General features: G+C 41.1%; 1 protein-coding gene across 3 annotated transcripts in view; it reads left to right on the top strand.

The window, feature by feature from the left end:
* The window catches only part of LOC121182923 (voltage-dependent R-type calcium channel subunit alpha-1E), a 91,396-nt gene that overhangs the window by 29,273 nt on the left and 47,587 nt on the right, over window positions 1-14,536 (top strand). For all 3 annotated transcript variants that reach the window (XM_041039566.1, XM_041039568.1, XM_041039567.1), the window contains exons 3-5: window positions 1,977-2,243; window positions 9,716-9,821; window positions 9,991-10,130. In XM_041039566.1, coding sequence (XP_040895500.1) covers window positions 1,977-2,243; window positions 9,716-9,821; window positions 9,991-10,130 — 513 coding nt within the window. The remainder of the gene's footprint in view (window positions 1-1,976; window positions 2,244-9,715; window positions 9,822-9,990; window positions 10,131-14,536) is intronic.

Raw genomic sequence — 14,536 nt, 5'->3', positions numbered from 1 at the left:
GCTTTTTATGTTGGTGTTATGTCACATTTTTATTATTGTCAGCAAATCAGCAGACCAAAACCAACAATGCATTTGTCCATCTCTCTATCCTATTCTTCCAATGAAGAAGTAAATCTTTAAAATAATAGGCAACAGTCTTCATTTTAAAAAAGGCTCAGTAATTTCCTAAAACATCAGGACACTGTAGTTTTCAGTAAACAATTCTCAAACAGGAGTAAAGAGTACATTTGTTGCTGACTATTTTTCTGCATTAATACAAATGTCTGCTAAGGAGTATTTACAGCAGGACAGTGTATATCAGAATCAGAATATCTTTTTTATCATTGTACATGTACAACAAAATTGTATGCAATCCTATAGCAAAAAACTATATAATAAATAAAGGCATATAATAAAAAAAACAGCAATCAATTAAATTGGGACTTAATTAAAAAAAAAAAAGAATATCACAAGAAGGATCCTTTTATTTCTTCCTCTACAGTTATGTTTCTAATATCTTACACCAGGCATTGGTCTCCCACCTCTTCATTGTAAAAATCTCACATCCTCATGAGAGTAGATAAGATCACTTCCAGTCAGCACACAGCAGCACGACTCCCCCTTCACTATCATGCCTTGCAATAGGAGGTTCTGAACCCTGTAATTAGCCAAAGATGCTCGCTGCTGTCCGCCTGAGTGTCTTGCTGGGCTGGGTATTTCGCAACAGGGTTTTTTACTCCCCTCCAGATTTGATACGTGACTTGCATTCAGTTTGCTGGCCCTGAGGCGTGACCATGCAAGGTGAACAACACATGTCAAAGCGAATATCACAGCGTGGCCCCTCTTCAGATTGTAATTGAGCATTTTTAGCGTTTTCCAAGACTTTTACGCACATTTTCAGCAAAAGCCTGAAGTCAGTCAGTGGTGGCTGTTTGAATAACAGGTTTAACAGGTTGTGTAATCTTAAATATAGTTATTTTACATAATTTCTCATCTCTCATGGTGGAGGCAGTTGCATCTAGTAATTGTTTTATTGCATTGTGACTTTGTGATTAATTCCATGCCTGACTCTGTTCTTCCTTTTCCTCGTTTTCTGTCAACACACGGTTTGGTAACTAGATCTGCGCATCTTAAACAGCATGGGTAGGGTTGGACAGAGGTTAGGAGAGGTGTGTTGATCCTGTCGCATTAGGAGACACTGTCATCTGTTTTCTCCTCCTGCTCTTACAGTGCGGGCGATGCTTCCTTCACTATCCCACTGCAGACAAGACGGATTGGGGATCGTCTTTTCCTCTGTGTGGCACGTAGTTTTGTTCGCTTTGTTTCGAGGAAAATGTTGTGGAAAATGCCAAAGTTTTTCTTTTTTTCCCCCCGTCGTGCTCTTACACATGCAGTAGGATAGTGCTTTTGTGGTAGATGGTCAACAGAGAAGAGGAGAGAGATGTGCTCTGAATTAGTCAGTGGACTGTTGCTAGTTTGTTTAAAAATCCATGGATCAACCCGCTCTTCTCCTTTTCGCTGAGGGGACTGAGGATGGCTGAAGACGTGACCTGTTGCAGCTTTTCTCTGTTGTCCTTTTAGTGTTTGGATGGATAAAACGCGGCAAAATGAATCAGTTTTCACAGCTTCATTTAAAACGACGGATTCGTTAAATGAAGCGGGATTGAATTACTTTTTGGATCTGTTTGCTTTTTTGTTTTTTTACGCAGAGCGCACTTGATAAGGGGGGGATCGACGAGCTGCTTTGACAGAGCTTCTCACTGAACCGACTGGACAAAAATCCGTAAATGTTCTGATCTGATTTTGAAGTTTGAGGACAGTGAAAGCGGTGTTTTTGCAAATAGAAGCGAGGATGGACTAAAACTGGTCAGGATCTCGCCACTCTCGCTGCGGTCACTCCGAACGCAGCACCGCACCCTGCTCTCTGGGAGAATAAACCCTTCAGTCCTTCACCTGTCTCACCCTGTCTTCCCTCCCGTGTGGTTTGCTTTTGACAGAATGGCCCGGTTTGGAGACGACGTCCCGGGCTTGTTGAGTTCAGGGGATGGAGGGTCCGAGCGCAACCGGAACCGCGATGGGGCCGCCGTGTCCACAGGTGGCATCTCCCCAGCCTTCAAGCAGACCAAAGCGCAGCGTGCCCGCACCATGGCCTTGTACAACCCCATCCCGGTCAGAGAGAACTGCTTCACCGTCAACAGATCCCTCTTCATCTTTGGGGAGGACAACGTGGTCAGGAAGTACGCCAAGAAAATCATTGAGTGGCCATATCCTTTTCCGCTTCATGGTGAAAATGAAGCGGGTATGAAGTAAACAAACACACATCTGAATATGTGCAAGGAGTCATGTAGGAGTGAAATACAAAAGGTGGGTAAACTGTGTTCCCGTTGGTCAACAAACACAAACATTTGCTCATATTTCCACAAGTGAACACAATTTCATAGAATGTCCTTAGTGTCCTCAGTCAAATTCTCTTTTGTGTTTTTCCCTTAGTTTAAGAAAATTCAGCACCATGGACAGCGCACAGGACAACACATCAGAAATCCTACCACCACACACACACACACACATACAGAATCTGAGTTCAGTCTGGAAATTGTTTGAGTGATAAACTGCTTTTTTTGGCTCATTTATTGATTGATTTATTGAAATAGAATCCAGCCCAATACAATACTGCAACAGGAAATTAGGAATTGAGAAAGTAGAATAGGACATGATAAAACAAGCACTAAATCTGGCCTTTTGAGTGCAACATTGGCTCTGTTTTAATAAAACAACAATCCAAAAGTTGACGAAATTATATATGGGTTTGACGCAGGTTATAAGAGGAGCTATATCTAGACAAAAACTACTGCAGAAGGGGAGGAGTTGTCAGTGGAAAGTGGATTAGAGGAACAGAGAGGAGTTTCTCTATGTATGGCTGTAAACATTTTCTGTCAACAAAAGGCTTTAAAGACCCATTGTTGGCACCATACTTGCCTTCTCTCATTACGAGTTTATAGAGGAGATATATCAAGCAAAGCTATGATAGGCTGGTTAATCATTTGGTCGACGAACAGAAAATGAATATTTTTTTTAACGAATATGCCAGCTTCTCTAATGTGAGGATTTGCTGCTTTTTTCTGTTCTCTTAAGACTGAATATGTTTGGGACATTTGACGACATCTCATTGGGCTTTGGGGAATCTGTAACAGGCATTTTTTGTGCTGTTATACATGGAGTTGCAACCCTTACCAGCCTTAGCCCCGTCTATATTATATGACACTTGTATTAGTTTTCAGTAGAGCTGGAACATTAATGATTATTTGGCTGTTTTCTCAACCCTATTGACTCACTTTCCTGCCACTGAAAAGGGAGAGACTGTGTTTCCTCTGCTTGTTGCTGAGGAGGACGGCCACACGCAAATGTCCATCGGTGGCGTATTTGTGCTGCTCCTGTGCAGCTCACCAGGTGTCTGGGCCAGGTGTGGCCTCTTCACTCCTATTGTTCTGTTCCATTCAACAGCTTCCTGACTGACTGACTGGCCTACTGCGGATTTTAAAAAACCCAGTAAATAGAATGAGTGTGCTTCTATTGTTGATCGCTGTCTATTGTTGTTTTCTCTGGGTTTGCCCATGCGTTGAGGTGATTAAAAATAGAAACAGGAGGAATTTCAATCAACAGCTGAGGAAAAAGGTTTGAAGCGTGCCTGTGTGTGTGTGTGTGTGTCTGTGTTGGTTATTGTATTACAGATATTTCAGGCCTAAAGTGGTTGGGTCATTACCAATAATACTATAACAGCACCTACAGGCACATATACTCTGTGGCAAGAATACAATTGAGTTTAAATCAAAATTTCATGTGTGCTGTACTGACCAGAAGGAAAGCAGCCAGACTGAACAACCTCCAGGTTAATGTGCTGTTGTGGAGGGAGTGTCTCATTACATCTAATGAGCTCTACTGTATCTGATTAACAGACATTAACAGGAATTATATATAATGATGTCTGATCGCTGTGTCATGTGCTATTACATCTAGTCATTACTCACAGAGTCATACTATATTATATTGTTTGCTAATACGGTTTTGAAGGGAGTGATGCTGAGCTGAGTGATGTTGTGCTCTGGTCAATATGCAGGCTGTGATGAGTGGCTCAGTCCACTCTATGTGTGTCATGTCCAGAGTGTGAAGATTCATGTGCAGCTAATACACAAGTCAGCACAAATATTAACACATACTGTACATATAAAGACATACAAAGACACATGTAAACCTGGTTGTGAGGAATCTCATTGACAGAGTTAATTCTCTAGCCCATATCCTATAAACTTAAACATTTGTAGTCCTGCAAGTACAGAAGTATCATAAACTACTTGAACAGAAGCAGTAACTTCCTGGAGTCTTGTTGTCTCTGTGAGGTTTCCCAGCGACCAGCAGATGCTTTGGCTTCTCCAGTATGAAAAACTGTGTATTTTATTTGCATGTGTACCAGGGTTACAATTTCAACAACATTTATTGCACACCATAAAGTCTTAGTGACAGGTGCTCAGGGTCAAAAGCTCTTGATTTGGAAAATCAAACCATCCTGCACACTGTCTATTACTTGCACTCACTTCATAAAGTGAGTGCAAGTTGTGGTTTTACAAAGTGACTTTTACTGAGTAAGTGCAGGTGATGGATCAGTGTGCAAGATTCTTTGTTTTCTTTCCATTCTCATGAGCTTGAAAAGTTAAAACCTAATTAAAGGAGCAACCTGATAGGCTTGGTCATGCACCTTTTTTAACTTTAGCTTGTACCATTAACTTAAGCATAAACCTAATTTCTGTTAGTAATCCAAAAAAGTCTTAACCCCTAAACAGACCTTTGAAGAAGTGAGGATCACCTAAAGCATCCTCAATTCCCAAAAATGTCATAACTCTGAGCTGCAGCGATTAGTCAATTTATCAGTTAGCTGACTGACAGAAAATGAATCAACAACTTTGATAATCAAATGGTAATTTTAGTCATTTTAAACATTCCCTGGTGTCAATTTCTCAAATGTCAGGATTGTATGCCATCTCATGCAGTAGTATACAGAATATATTTGGTTTTGGACTATTTGTTAGACAAGACATTTTTGGTCTTAACAGCTTAATCAAAAATGAAAATAATCCTTAGTTGCATTCCTACTCACATGGACTAAAAACTGAAAGTGGTCCTCACAGTGATAGAAGTACAAGAGCACACACGTTCACACACACACACACACGCACGCACAATCTCTGCAGGACATCTCGTAAAGGTCAGCCTTGTGTTTGGAGCACAACTTGCCACTGTCACCTCACGGTAAGAGGCTCTTTTTTTCTCTGAGTGCTCAATTAACAGCAGATGAACAATCCGGGAATTATCCAGAGGCCTCTGTGGTTGGGTGTGTTAACACTGGAGCCAGAGAGGTGTGTGTGTGGGCTAACGAGAACATATTACTCTCTGTTTTGATGTTAGTTTGAGCACATGAGAGTATTCTCTCTTACATCCCTTTGTGTAAGTTCACAGGGGTGCAGGGTGATTAAATGGGTGTGCACATGTATGCGTGAGTCTGACTGTCAGTCCACCTGCTCGAAGTTGCAGTAGTCGATGGAGGCTGATCGAGGCCTGGCAGGGAAGAGGCAGGGCTAATGAAGCACATGGCCTGAGTTTAGTGTGGCAGGCCTGGTGAGGACTGGCAGCTGCTCCTCCTGTCTGATCCCCACTGGGATCCCCTGCAGTGGGAAGTTTCCTGCTGAGAAGGTATATCTCTAAATAATTGATTGTTGGATTTAATAGAGTGTGTTTCATCAGGGCTTACAGAAATAACTACGGTGAGAGTAAGACATGCTTGCTGGTTGTCAGACTGTAAGAAACATACAATTTAGGTGTTTAACAGGGAATGTCCCTTCTTTTTTAAACTATTTTAGACACATAGGTGTAAAACTAGGATTTAAAACACACAGTTTGGTAATTAAATTAATCAAGCATTTTGGGTTGTGAATTCTGTGCACATGCCTCTAGAGTCAACTTAAACTTGAGAAAGGCCATTAATTCCCCTATAACTTAATTGCGTCCTTGCATGAAAAATGGAAACAGAAAATTACCAAGGAAATGACCCTTGTGTTCCTAGTGTAGTTATGGTCCTGCTCTAATTTATTTCCAATTAAAAAGAGAGTTTTTCCACTTATTGTTTTTTTTTTTTTATCTCTTTAAAGAGAGCAGATTTTAGAGAGAATGTAGCCAAAGCATATGAAACTGGCATAGATGTGCTTTTCTGCGTCTGCAGTGATTCAACAGTGTGCTGACAGAAACTTAAAATAGCAAAACCCCAAACGGAAATGACTTAAGATATGTTCAACCTTCCTACTGTGATTCCCTCAAAGCCGCTGGCATTATAGCTGTATATCCTATATTTCGAAAGGGTCTGTGGCTCTGAGTTGACATGGTTTACTGGCAGGGCTGCTGTGTATAAACTGAACTATGGCTGCATTTATCCTCAGGATTGATTGGACAGTTCAAACAGGCCGCTGAGGTATGGAGGTGATATGGAACTGAAGATGGATTGAATTGTGTTTGATGCAGCAGTGAGTTAAATCCATTCAGTTGACAGCATCTTTTTTTTCTTTGCCATATTTTCATAACAGCACAGTTTGAATTCTAATTTAAATTTTAAATTGTAGTGTATCAGTGTTTTTATTCTCAAGGCTTTATTCTCAGAGCAGAGCTTAAACATTAATTTCTCTAAATGGAGATTACACCCCTGGCTTTCCTCTGTTTGTATATTTAATGCTGCTCTCTGCCTGCAACACACAGTCATGAACACACACATTCTGGAGATAATTCACAGATTTCTAATAAGCCCGGCTCAGATGCCCATGATTCGTTTTGATTTTCACCACTATGTAATAATAATCACAGGGGCTTGGACCCAATCTGGACTTGAGCCTATTCACAGATGCACAGGGCATCACACTCTGTCTCCTTGTCTATTTTTACACTCATGTTTGAGAAATCGAGGCAGAGAGCCAGCGTCACTGTGACTCACAGGATTGCTCACGAGACGCCTCGCTACTGAAGCTGGTAGACGATCCATGAGCCACGTCACACACCAGCTGACATCCATGACAGCTGAGGACGGGAGAGTGGTTGTCGTTAAAGACACTTGTTGAGTGTGCATCTGATGGTGAACTCAACATTGGAATTAAAATGTCTGGGGAAATGAGGGAACGTCAGCTGTACAGTATCAGACATGATATGACCATCTATGGTTTGGAGTCTGCATCAATGCATCAAAAAGGCTCCAGATGACACTTAATGATTGATAACAATGAATAAAATGACTGTGTAAATGTAAAGAGTGTTGTTTGTAATGAGAAACCAAAGAGAACAATCACCAACTTTGTAGTTACCCCTAGCTCTGTGGAGCTCTTAACATATTTTAGCTCACTGTTTTGACCTCACAGGGACTCTGTGATAAAAATAAATAAATAAATAAATAAAATAAAATAAACGAGATAGCTTACACCTGGTACTTCATATAGACAAAACTGAACACTGGTGAACATCACTGTTCTATCACAGAATGACAAGACCCACAAATACAATGAAAACAACTATCACAACAGAACTGAAATATTCATGTCACAAAAAAAAGATTGATATAATGGAAGAAATACGGTAACACATGAATGCATCACGTTTACTTCTTGTAATCCTATTTTTAGAAATGGCTTCACTTTCAAATGTAGGACAGAGTAAGAAAAAAAATAGTTGGAAAAATAGTTTTCTGGCTAAAGCCTCTGACAATAGTTGTGTTTCAGATGTCGTTTGTTTGACTGATACTAACCTGTTATTCAAGATCTGTCATGTAGAGGTTATAATTAGCACAGCATCAAGCTGTAACCTCAGCGGGTGTGTGTGTGTGTCTCTGTGTGTGTGTGTGTGTGTGTGTGTGTGTGTGTGTGTGTGTGTGTGTGTGTGTGTGTGTGTGTGTGTGTGTGTCTGTGTGTGTGCTGCCCAGTAACCGTCTTATAGCATTGACTTTTTGGCTAGAGGAAAAGCCTGTTGCCGTGGATACCTCTCTTCTCTCCCTTTCTATCTTCATTTTCTCTCTTTTCTCCCCCCTCTTACCTCTCTGTCTTCTTTTGTCTCTCCCTTCATCTCACCCTCACCCCTCCCACCCTTCCTGTTTGTTGTTGCATTCGAGGGAATGTAGGGTGTGGTGGCTGGCTGCTGCTGGGAGCTCTGAGGGAGCCTAAAGTAATGCCAGTTATTGTAGAAGAGCGAATCAAACGACACACTTCACTTCTTGAAAAGACAGAAACACACTTAAAAAAAACAGCCACTCAGCTTGAGTCAGATATTATGTCATTAAGCCACTTTTTATGGTTTGTTTTCATGCTCATCATCCACTGGTTGCTGATGGCTACTATGGTTTTGTTTTCCAAAAAGCTCTCAGCAATTAACTTCCAAACACTGAGTCAATCTGTGGCGCAGCCTAGGTTTAAGTTAGAAGCCCCACGGGCTGGTGGGAGTAAGATTGTATTTGCTCTGTTTATTTAGCATCTCATCGCTCACATGTCCCTGAGTAACCCTTCTGGGTACAGCTGCAGGCGCAACATCGATCTGTCCGGTGTCAGTCTTATTTGGTCTCATTGCCTCCTCCTCACCCACCTATTTCACAAGCTCCTGACTCTCGATATAGCCGTCATCTTCTCCTCCACTGATCACCCTTCATCGCCCTCATCACTTGCTCCTGTTTCATTCTTCCGTCTTATCTCTGCCTCCTTCTTTCTTCCGCTCTCCCTCCCTGTGTCCTCTCTGCAGATTTAAGCTCCCTTCCTTCCTACCTCTCCTGCACTGAACAAGGAGAGAGGGGACTGCCCACGCAGACCATTAGATAAAGAGCACATTGCTGGCTTAGCTCAACCCCAGAGCAGCAGGACTTGAACTGACAACCAATACAGGTCCCATAGAACAGGCTGTAAAACTTGTAGTAAGAGTGACCCTGTTTATAGGATCAGATTGCAGGCCCACCCACTCTTCCCTCCTTGATAAACCTTCTGTTTCCCCAATGTGTTTGTGTGTGTCTGTTGCTGTCTGTTGCAGCTGACCTCTGATAAGGTGCAGCCAGTGTCTGGTTGTGTCTACAGCCCCTGGGCTTATAACATGGCAGGTTAATTCTGCTTCATACAGAGGAATTAATGTTAGCTTGTCTATCTTTGCTTGCATGACACTGTAATTGCAGTTCTGCTGGGCTTGATTTACGGTAATTAACTGAATTACGTTTTTTTTCCAATCCTGCACTGTATCTGAATAGATACTTGCTGTGCTGTATAGATGTAATAGTATGATTTCCAGCACTTTTTATTACACTGCACACATTTCCTGAACTACTGTTGTCCCTTGATGAATAGAGCGGATCTCATTTGAGTTTGACGGTGACCTAGAAACCTGTTTAGAGCTTTTTCTGTATCGGCCTGTTTGCTTTTCCACGAATAAGTCACCTAAACACATTTCTTAAAGTATAAGTATGATTTAAAAAATTGCTAATAGCTAAGAAGATTTACATGTTGAGCAACCTTACATGGGCTTGGCCTGAGAGTCACAGAGTAAGTTATGCTGAAAGACTAACATATGTTTATTTTTGATCTTTATTATTCTTCCTCATTCTTCAATTAGCTTACATTACTACATGACAGTCAACATTAACTCAATAAAAAGTTTCCTAAGTTCCTTAACTTCAGCCTTCCACTCCGTTCGAATACATGATCCTCGCCACCATAATCGCCAACTGTATCGTCTTGGCTCTGGAACAGCACCTTCCTGGAGAGGACAAAACGCCCATGTCCAAGAGACTGGTGAGATATTCACACATGAAAGCATCTGCACACACACACTTCACAGCCTGGCTCAGATAGAGCCTATAGATCCTCAAAATAAAAACTGACCCCAGCCTTGACACATACCTGAATGCACAGGGCTTCCATTTCAGTTCAGGGTGAGCTAACAGTCACTTTGTATGAACAGGAGAAGACAGAGCCCTACTTCATCGGGATGTTCTGTTTCGAGGCTGGGATAAAGATCATCGCCCTGGGCTTTGTATTTCATAAAGGGTCCTACCTTAGGAACGGATGGAACGTCATGGACTTCATTGTGGTCCTCAGTGGGTGAGTCAAACAGTGTGTGTGTGCGTGGGTGTGTATTTGGATACAGATATGTGAAACAGGATTATGACTTGAAAGGGATGGTGATTCTGTGAGATTTATTGTTTTCTAAACACACAGTGTTCTTGGGCTCTTCTTAATTGTGTGTTTTTTATATATATGCAGCTCACAGTTATTTCTAGCAGGTTTGGTTGCTCATGGATGACTGTCTGCTTCCTTGTTGCTCTATAACACCTACACACTGGAAATCTTTCCTTTATTTTTTTGAATGTATACTGCCAAATGAGAAGTGAACAAGGATCTGTGCGCAGGGGTCACACAAGGAGCCTGTTTGATAACGTTTTGGTGGTTGGAGATTTTGGTGATGGAGGTGACTCAAAGTAAATCTGAGCATCATCTTATTAACATTCATGTCACATAATTCAGTAGTCTGGGATAGTTGTTTGCTTCACCTGACCTTCACTGCCTATTCTTCTGAAGGTCCGTTTTGTTTAGCGTCAGTCCCTTCATGACATAAACCATCTCAGTCAGAAAGCCCTTTAACTAAACATAGATTACAGAAGAAACTATGAAGCAAATTACCATCATGCTTGTTCGTTCTCATTTGTATGAGCTGGAGTAACAGGTTCTATTTAAAGTAATTGGCTGCTGTGAATACATCTGTACATGAAGAGACACGTCTCCATTATATTTATTTATTTTAATAAATCAAAGCTACTGTGAAGAAACTGTGGGACTAATGTTTGTTTCTTCTTGTTCACTAATTTTCCCCATATAATATAACACTTGATAGTTAGCTTTAACGGACAGTAGTGGTGTCACACACAGCTGTCTGTTTATTATAACCACTGTTTCACTTTGAACTTGGACACGGAAAGAAAGTATAACACGCTAGGTAACGTGTCTTTAAAGGTTCCCTGTGGAGTTTTAGATCTTTATTAGCACTATGGAGCTGTGTTGTGTGTTTATCTTGTGCATCTGCATGAGGACACAGGTGATGTGATTCACAGTCCTACCAACAGTGTCACACTTTTCCACTGATCAACAGGTTGCAATAACATGCCAAGATGTGCTGCAGTGCACCACATCTTGCAAACTAGTAAACACAGATGTATTTAAAATAACATAGATTTAAAATATGTAAAAATAATTTTCGCAAATGTTTTTCGAGGAAGGAAGTACACTCGAAGCTGAAATGATTAGTCGTTGAAATTACGATTGTGTGTGTCATCTTGGGCTTTGAATGGCACATTACTGGTTTGGAGCAAGGAGGATGCGTAACTTGTTTGAAAGAAAACTCCTCAGGGCATCTTTAACTTAAGCCTGTTTCCCCCTGAAGTCCATATGAGATTAACCTGAACACAGAAGCTGTTGTGGGCTTTGCTGAAGTGATACCACAAGCAGCTGTGGACTGTTGTGAGGTGGTTACAGCTTATAAACCATCACCTCTTTCTTTGTACTTGCAGTACATCACCTACACTGAGGTGAAAGCCCCAGGGGGGCTTATATTTACCAGTTAGTCTGCTCTGTTGGGGGATGGATGTGATATTAAAGGGTATTTCACAGCAGTCACCTTCTCAGGAGAGGTAGGTGCTTCACCGTCAGAGCAAAGAGAGGAAATGTTTGTGGTTTCAAAGGAGGAGCTTGATGAGACAGCATATTAACCTCGACACCTCTCTCTCTCTCTCTCTCTCTCTCTCTCTCTCTCCCCCTCTGTCACACACACACACAAATGAAATATTAATCAATTCACAGCACAGAAATACAAAAGGGTGGCAGACAGGGTTCTTAGAGAATTCTACATGATTCTGGCTGTTTAATTATTGATGAGCCGAGCTCGGGCTTCTTAACGATGCCTCACTCGCTGCTGGAGAGAGGAAGGATGCAAGGTTCTAGGAGAAAAGAGGAGAAGAGAAGAGTATGGGAGAGGGATGGCATAAAGAGAAGTGTTGTGGAAGATGTTAGAGAAAGGTAGAATCAAAGAGCCTGCTGCCTCTCTAACATCGGTTAGATGTTAGAGAGGCAAGTTACTATACCACCAAAATTAGAAACTTAATTAAAACACAGTGAGACAGACACATGCTAATGGATTGTGTTCTAATCTCACCTTCCTGAATAGGGACAGAGAGGTAGAGACCTAAGACTCCAGAGGCTCTCCCAACGGTGACAGATGCTGTAATCAGACTTTACCTTTCAGTGAGCTCTTTGTGTGGATCAGACAGTACTTATTGATGTGTTGCTACAGAGGTCAGTGTGTGCTGAAGCTGAAGTCATTTGACTACTGAGCTACCAACTGTGACTTAGGGAGGAGATGTGCTGGATCTGGATGAAACAGCCTTCCAGGTCTCGTTTTATTAATAGTTGGCATGATGAATTGAGCTGCAGATAGTTCCCTCTCTAAATTATCATTCTGGTCTCAGCAAAGATAAATTAATGAACAATGTTCTCACTCTCTCTCTTTCTCTCAAACACACACACACACACACACACGAACATACACACCCACATAGGCACATTCACTCACCTGTAGGCCATCACTCGAGGTTTGCATCCTTATTAGAGAGTGAATGAGGCTTATGAGATCTGCAGATAATATTAGATGAGTCACCAGTGCTGTCGATCAGTTAGTAATTAGGAGACTTCTGCAAACCGGAAGGGTCACAGACTGTTTATACACTACAGACCCCCACACGACCCCTCACATGCAGTATGCATGCAAACATTCAAAAGCATAAGGTATAACAATTATTATGATATGATGTGAGTAACTCTGTTTTCATTTTGCCTTCATTTCCTTACTGCAGAGAAACAATATGGTTCCGTATAAAATTACCAAGGAGAGGATATAGTAAGTGTGATTGTAACTGAGAAAAAACAAAGAAAAAAACTAAACCCAAGGACTGTACTTAAGTGGCAGCAAGAAGAAAAAAAAATCTAATGGAGTCATGCCAGTTTTATATAATTTTGGGGGCATTTTTAAGCCTTTATTACAAATGAGAGAAGAGAAATGGCACGATACAAAGGGAGATTGACATTAAACAAGGGGGCCTGGTTGGACTCAAACCGGAGGTGTTGTAGTTCATGGCTGGTGGCCCAAGTCAATTTTACACAAATTGTACAGAATCACAAATTTGCCTGAAAGGTTTTTACCTTCTGCACAACGTAATGACATCCTCTATCCATAAAGGGAGCCATTCCTTATTCAGATAAGGAAAAACAAAGCAAGAAATATCAGGATGAGTAACAATGGAAAGAGCCCTCTTTCAGCGTGGACAGATATTCATTATACACTGAATATACACAGTGGACAGAAGTATCAATGATACAATTACAGCACGGAAAATGGAGTGACAATATGAGGCAAAATAACTGCAAACCAACATTAAGCAACTTCAGGTGCTACCAAGCATTTGATCAGTACATTGAAGTGTAGTTCAGAGCCTGCACACACACTGGTCTTTTTGCCAGTTAATCAATAGAGTTGATGTATTTTGAAATGACTGAATATGTTTTGAGTTTTTTACGGATCCTAAAGAGATAAGTCCATGAAAACTTTGAAATTCTCATGAGAAAGTTATATTAAACTTTTTGGATATAATTTAAAACTGTCATGTGCTGTGGTGACTGGGGGTTATTCACCTGGGATAGCTCCAATAACTGAGCCTCCCTTCAGGCTCAGTGTGCACCACTTCAGCAAAACAAAAATTACAAAAAAAAAAAAATATATATATATGTAAGACAAAAAGCCTCCACTCATTCACTTGAGTGTTTGCCTTATGACGACCTCCTAGGTTAAAATGATGCCTAAATAAAAAATTTAAACTGCACATTTCAATGTGCAGATAACCTATTGTTTTCTTTTTTTATTCTTTTGTCCTGCAGCTGTATCCAGCTGGGTTTAGATGTGCACACAATCCAGCTTCTTTAATCTCAACTACACTCCCTTACCAGTTTTTAAATTTCACCTCTGCAGTCTAATGCAATTCAGTACCACTGCAGTAATTCCAATCCCTTATGAAGCCTGCAATGTGTAGTTTTTGGTGACATTTTGTGAGAGAGGTGTTGAGCTCAGATGACTGCACTGAGCTGGCTTTGATTGAAGGTTTACATTACAGCTTGAGTCATACAGGCGGGAACCCTAATTTAACTCTATTGTAGAAAATTTTGCCCATGGAGGCATAACACACGACTGTTAGCTCAGACTACAAAGCTTGTGAACCTTTCCTCAGTGGATACCCCTGACTCACTCAACATTATGTGTGAACGTGTGTAATTATGGAAGCATTTGCTAACAGTGTCAACGCTGGAGGCCATGATTACCTCAGCAAGCTGCCTTGGTGTTTCAAGATGGCCTGTATTAGACAGAGAGGGTGAGTGGGAGGAGGGTATGAAAAACCAGATGGCACTTG

Source organism: Toxotes jaculatrix, chromosome 6 (genome assembly GCF_017976425.1).
Source record: "Toxotes jaculatrix isolate fToxJac2 chromosome 6, fToxJac2.pri, whole genome shotgun sequence".
NCBI classification, from domain to species: Eukaryota; Metazoa; Chordata; class Actinopteri; family Toxotidae; genus Toxotes; species Toxotes jaculatrix.
The sequence above is the reverse complement of the archived record's forward strand: the minus strand, read 5'-3'. Positions and strand labels throughout refer to the sequence as shown.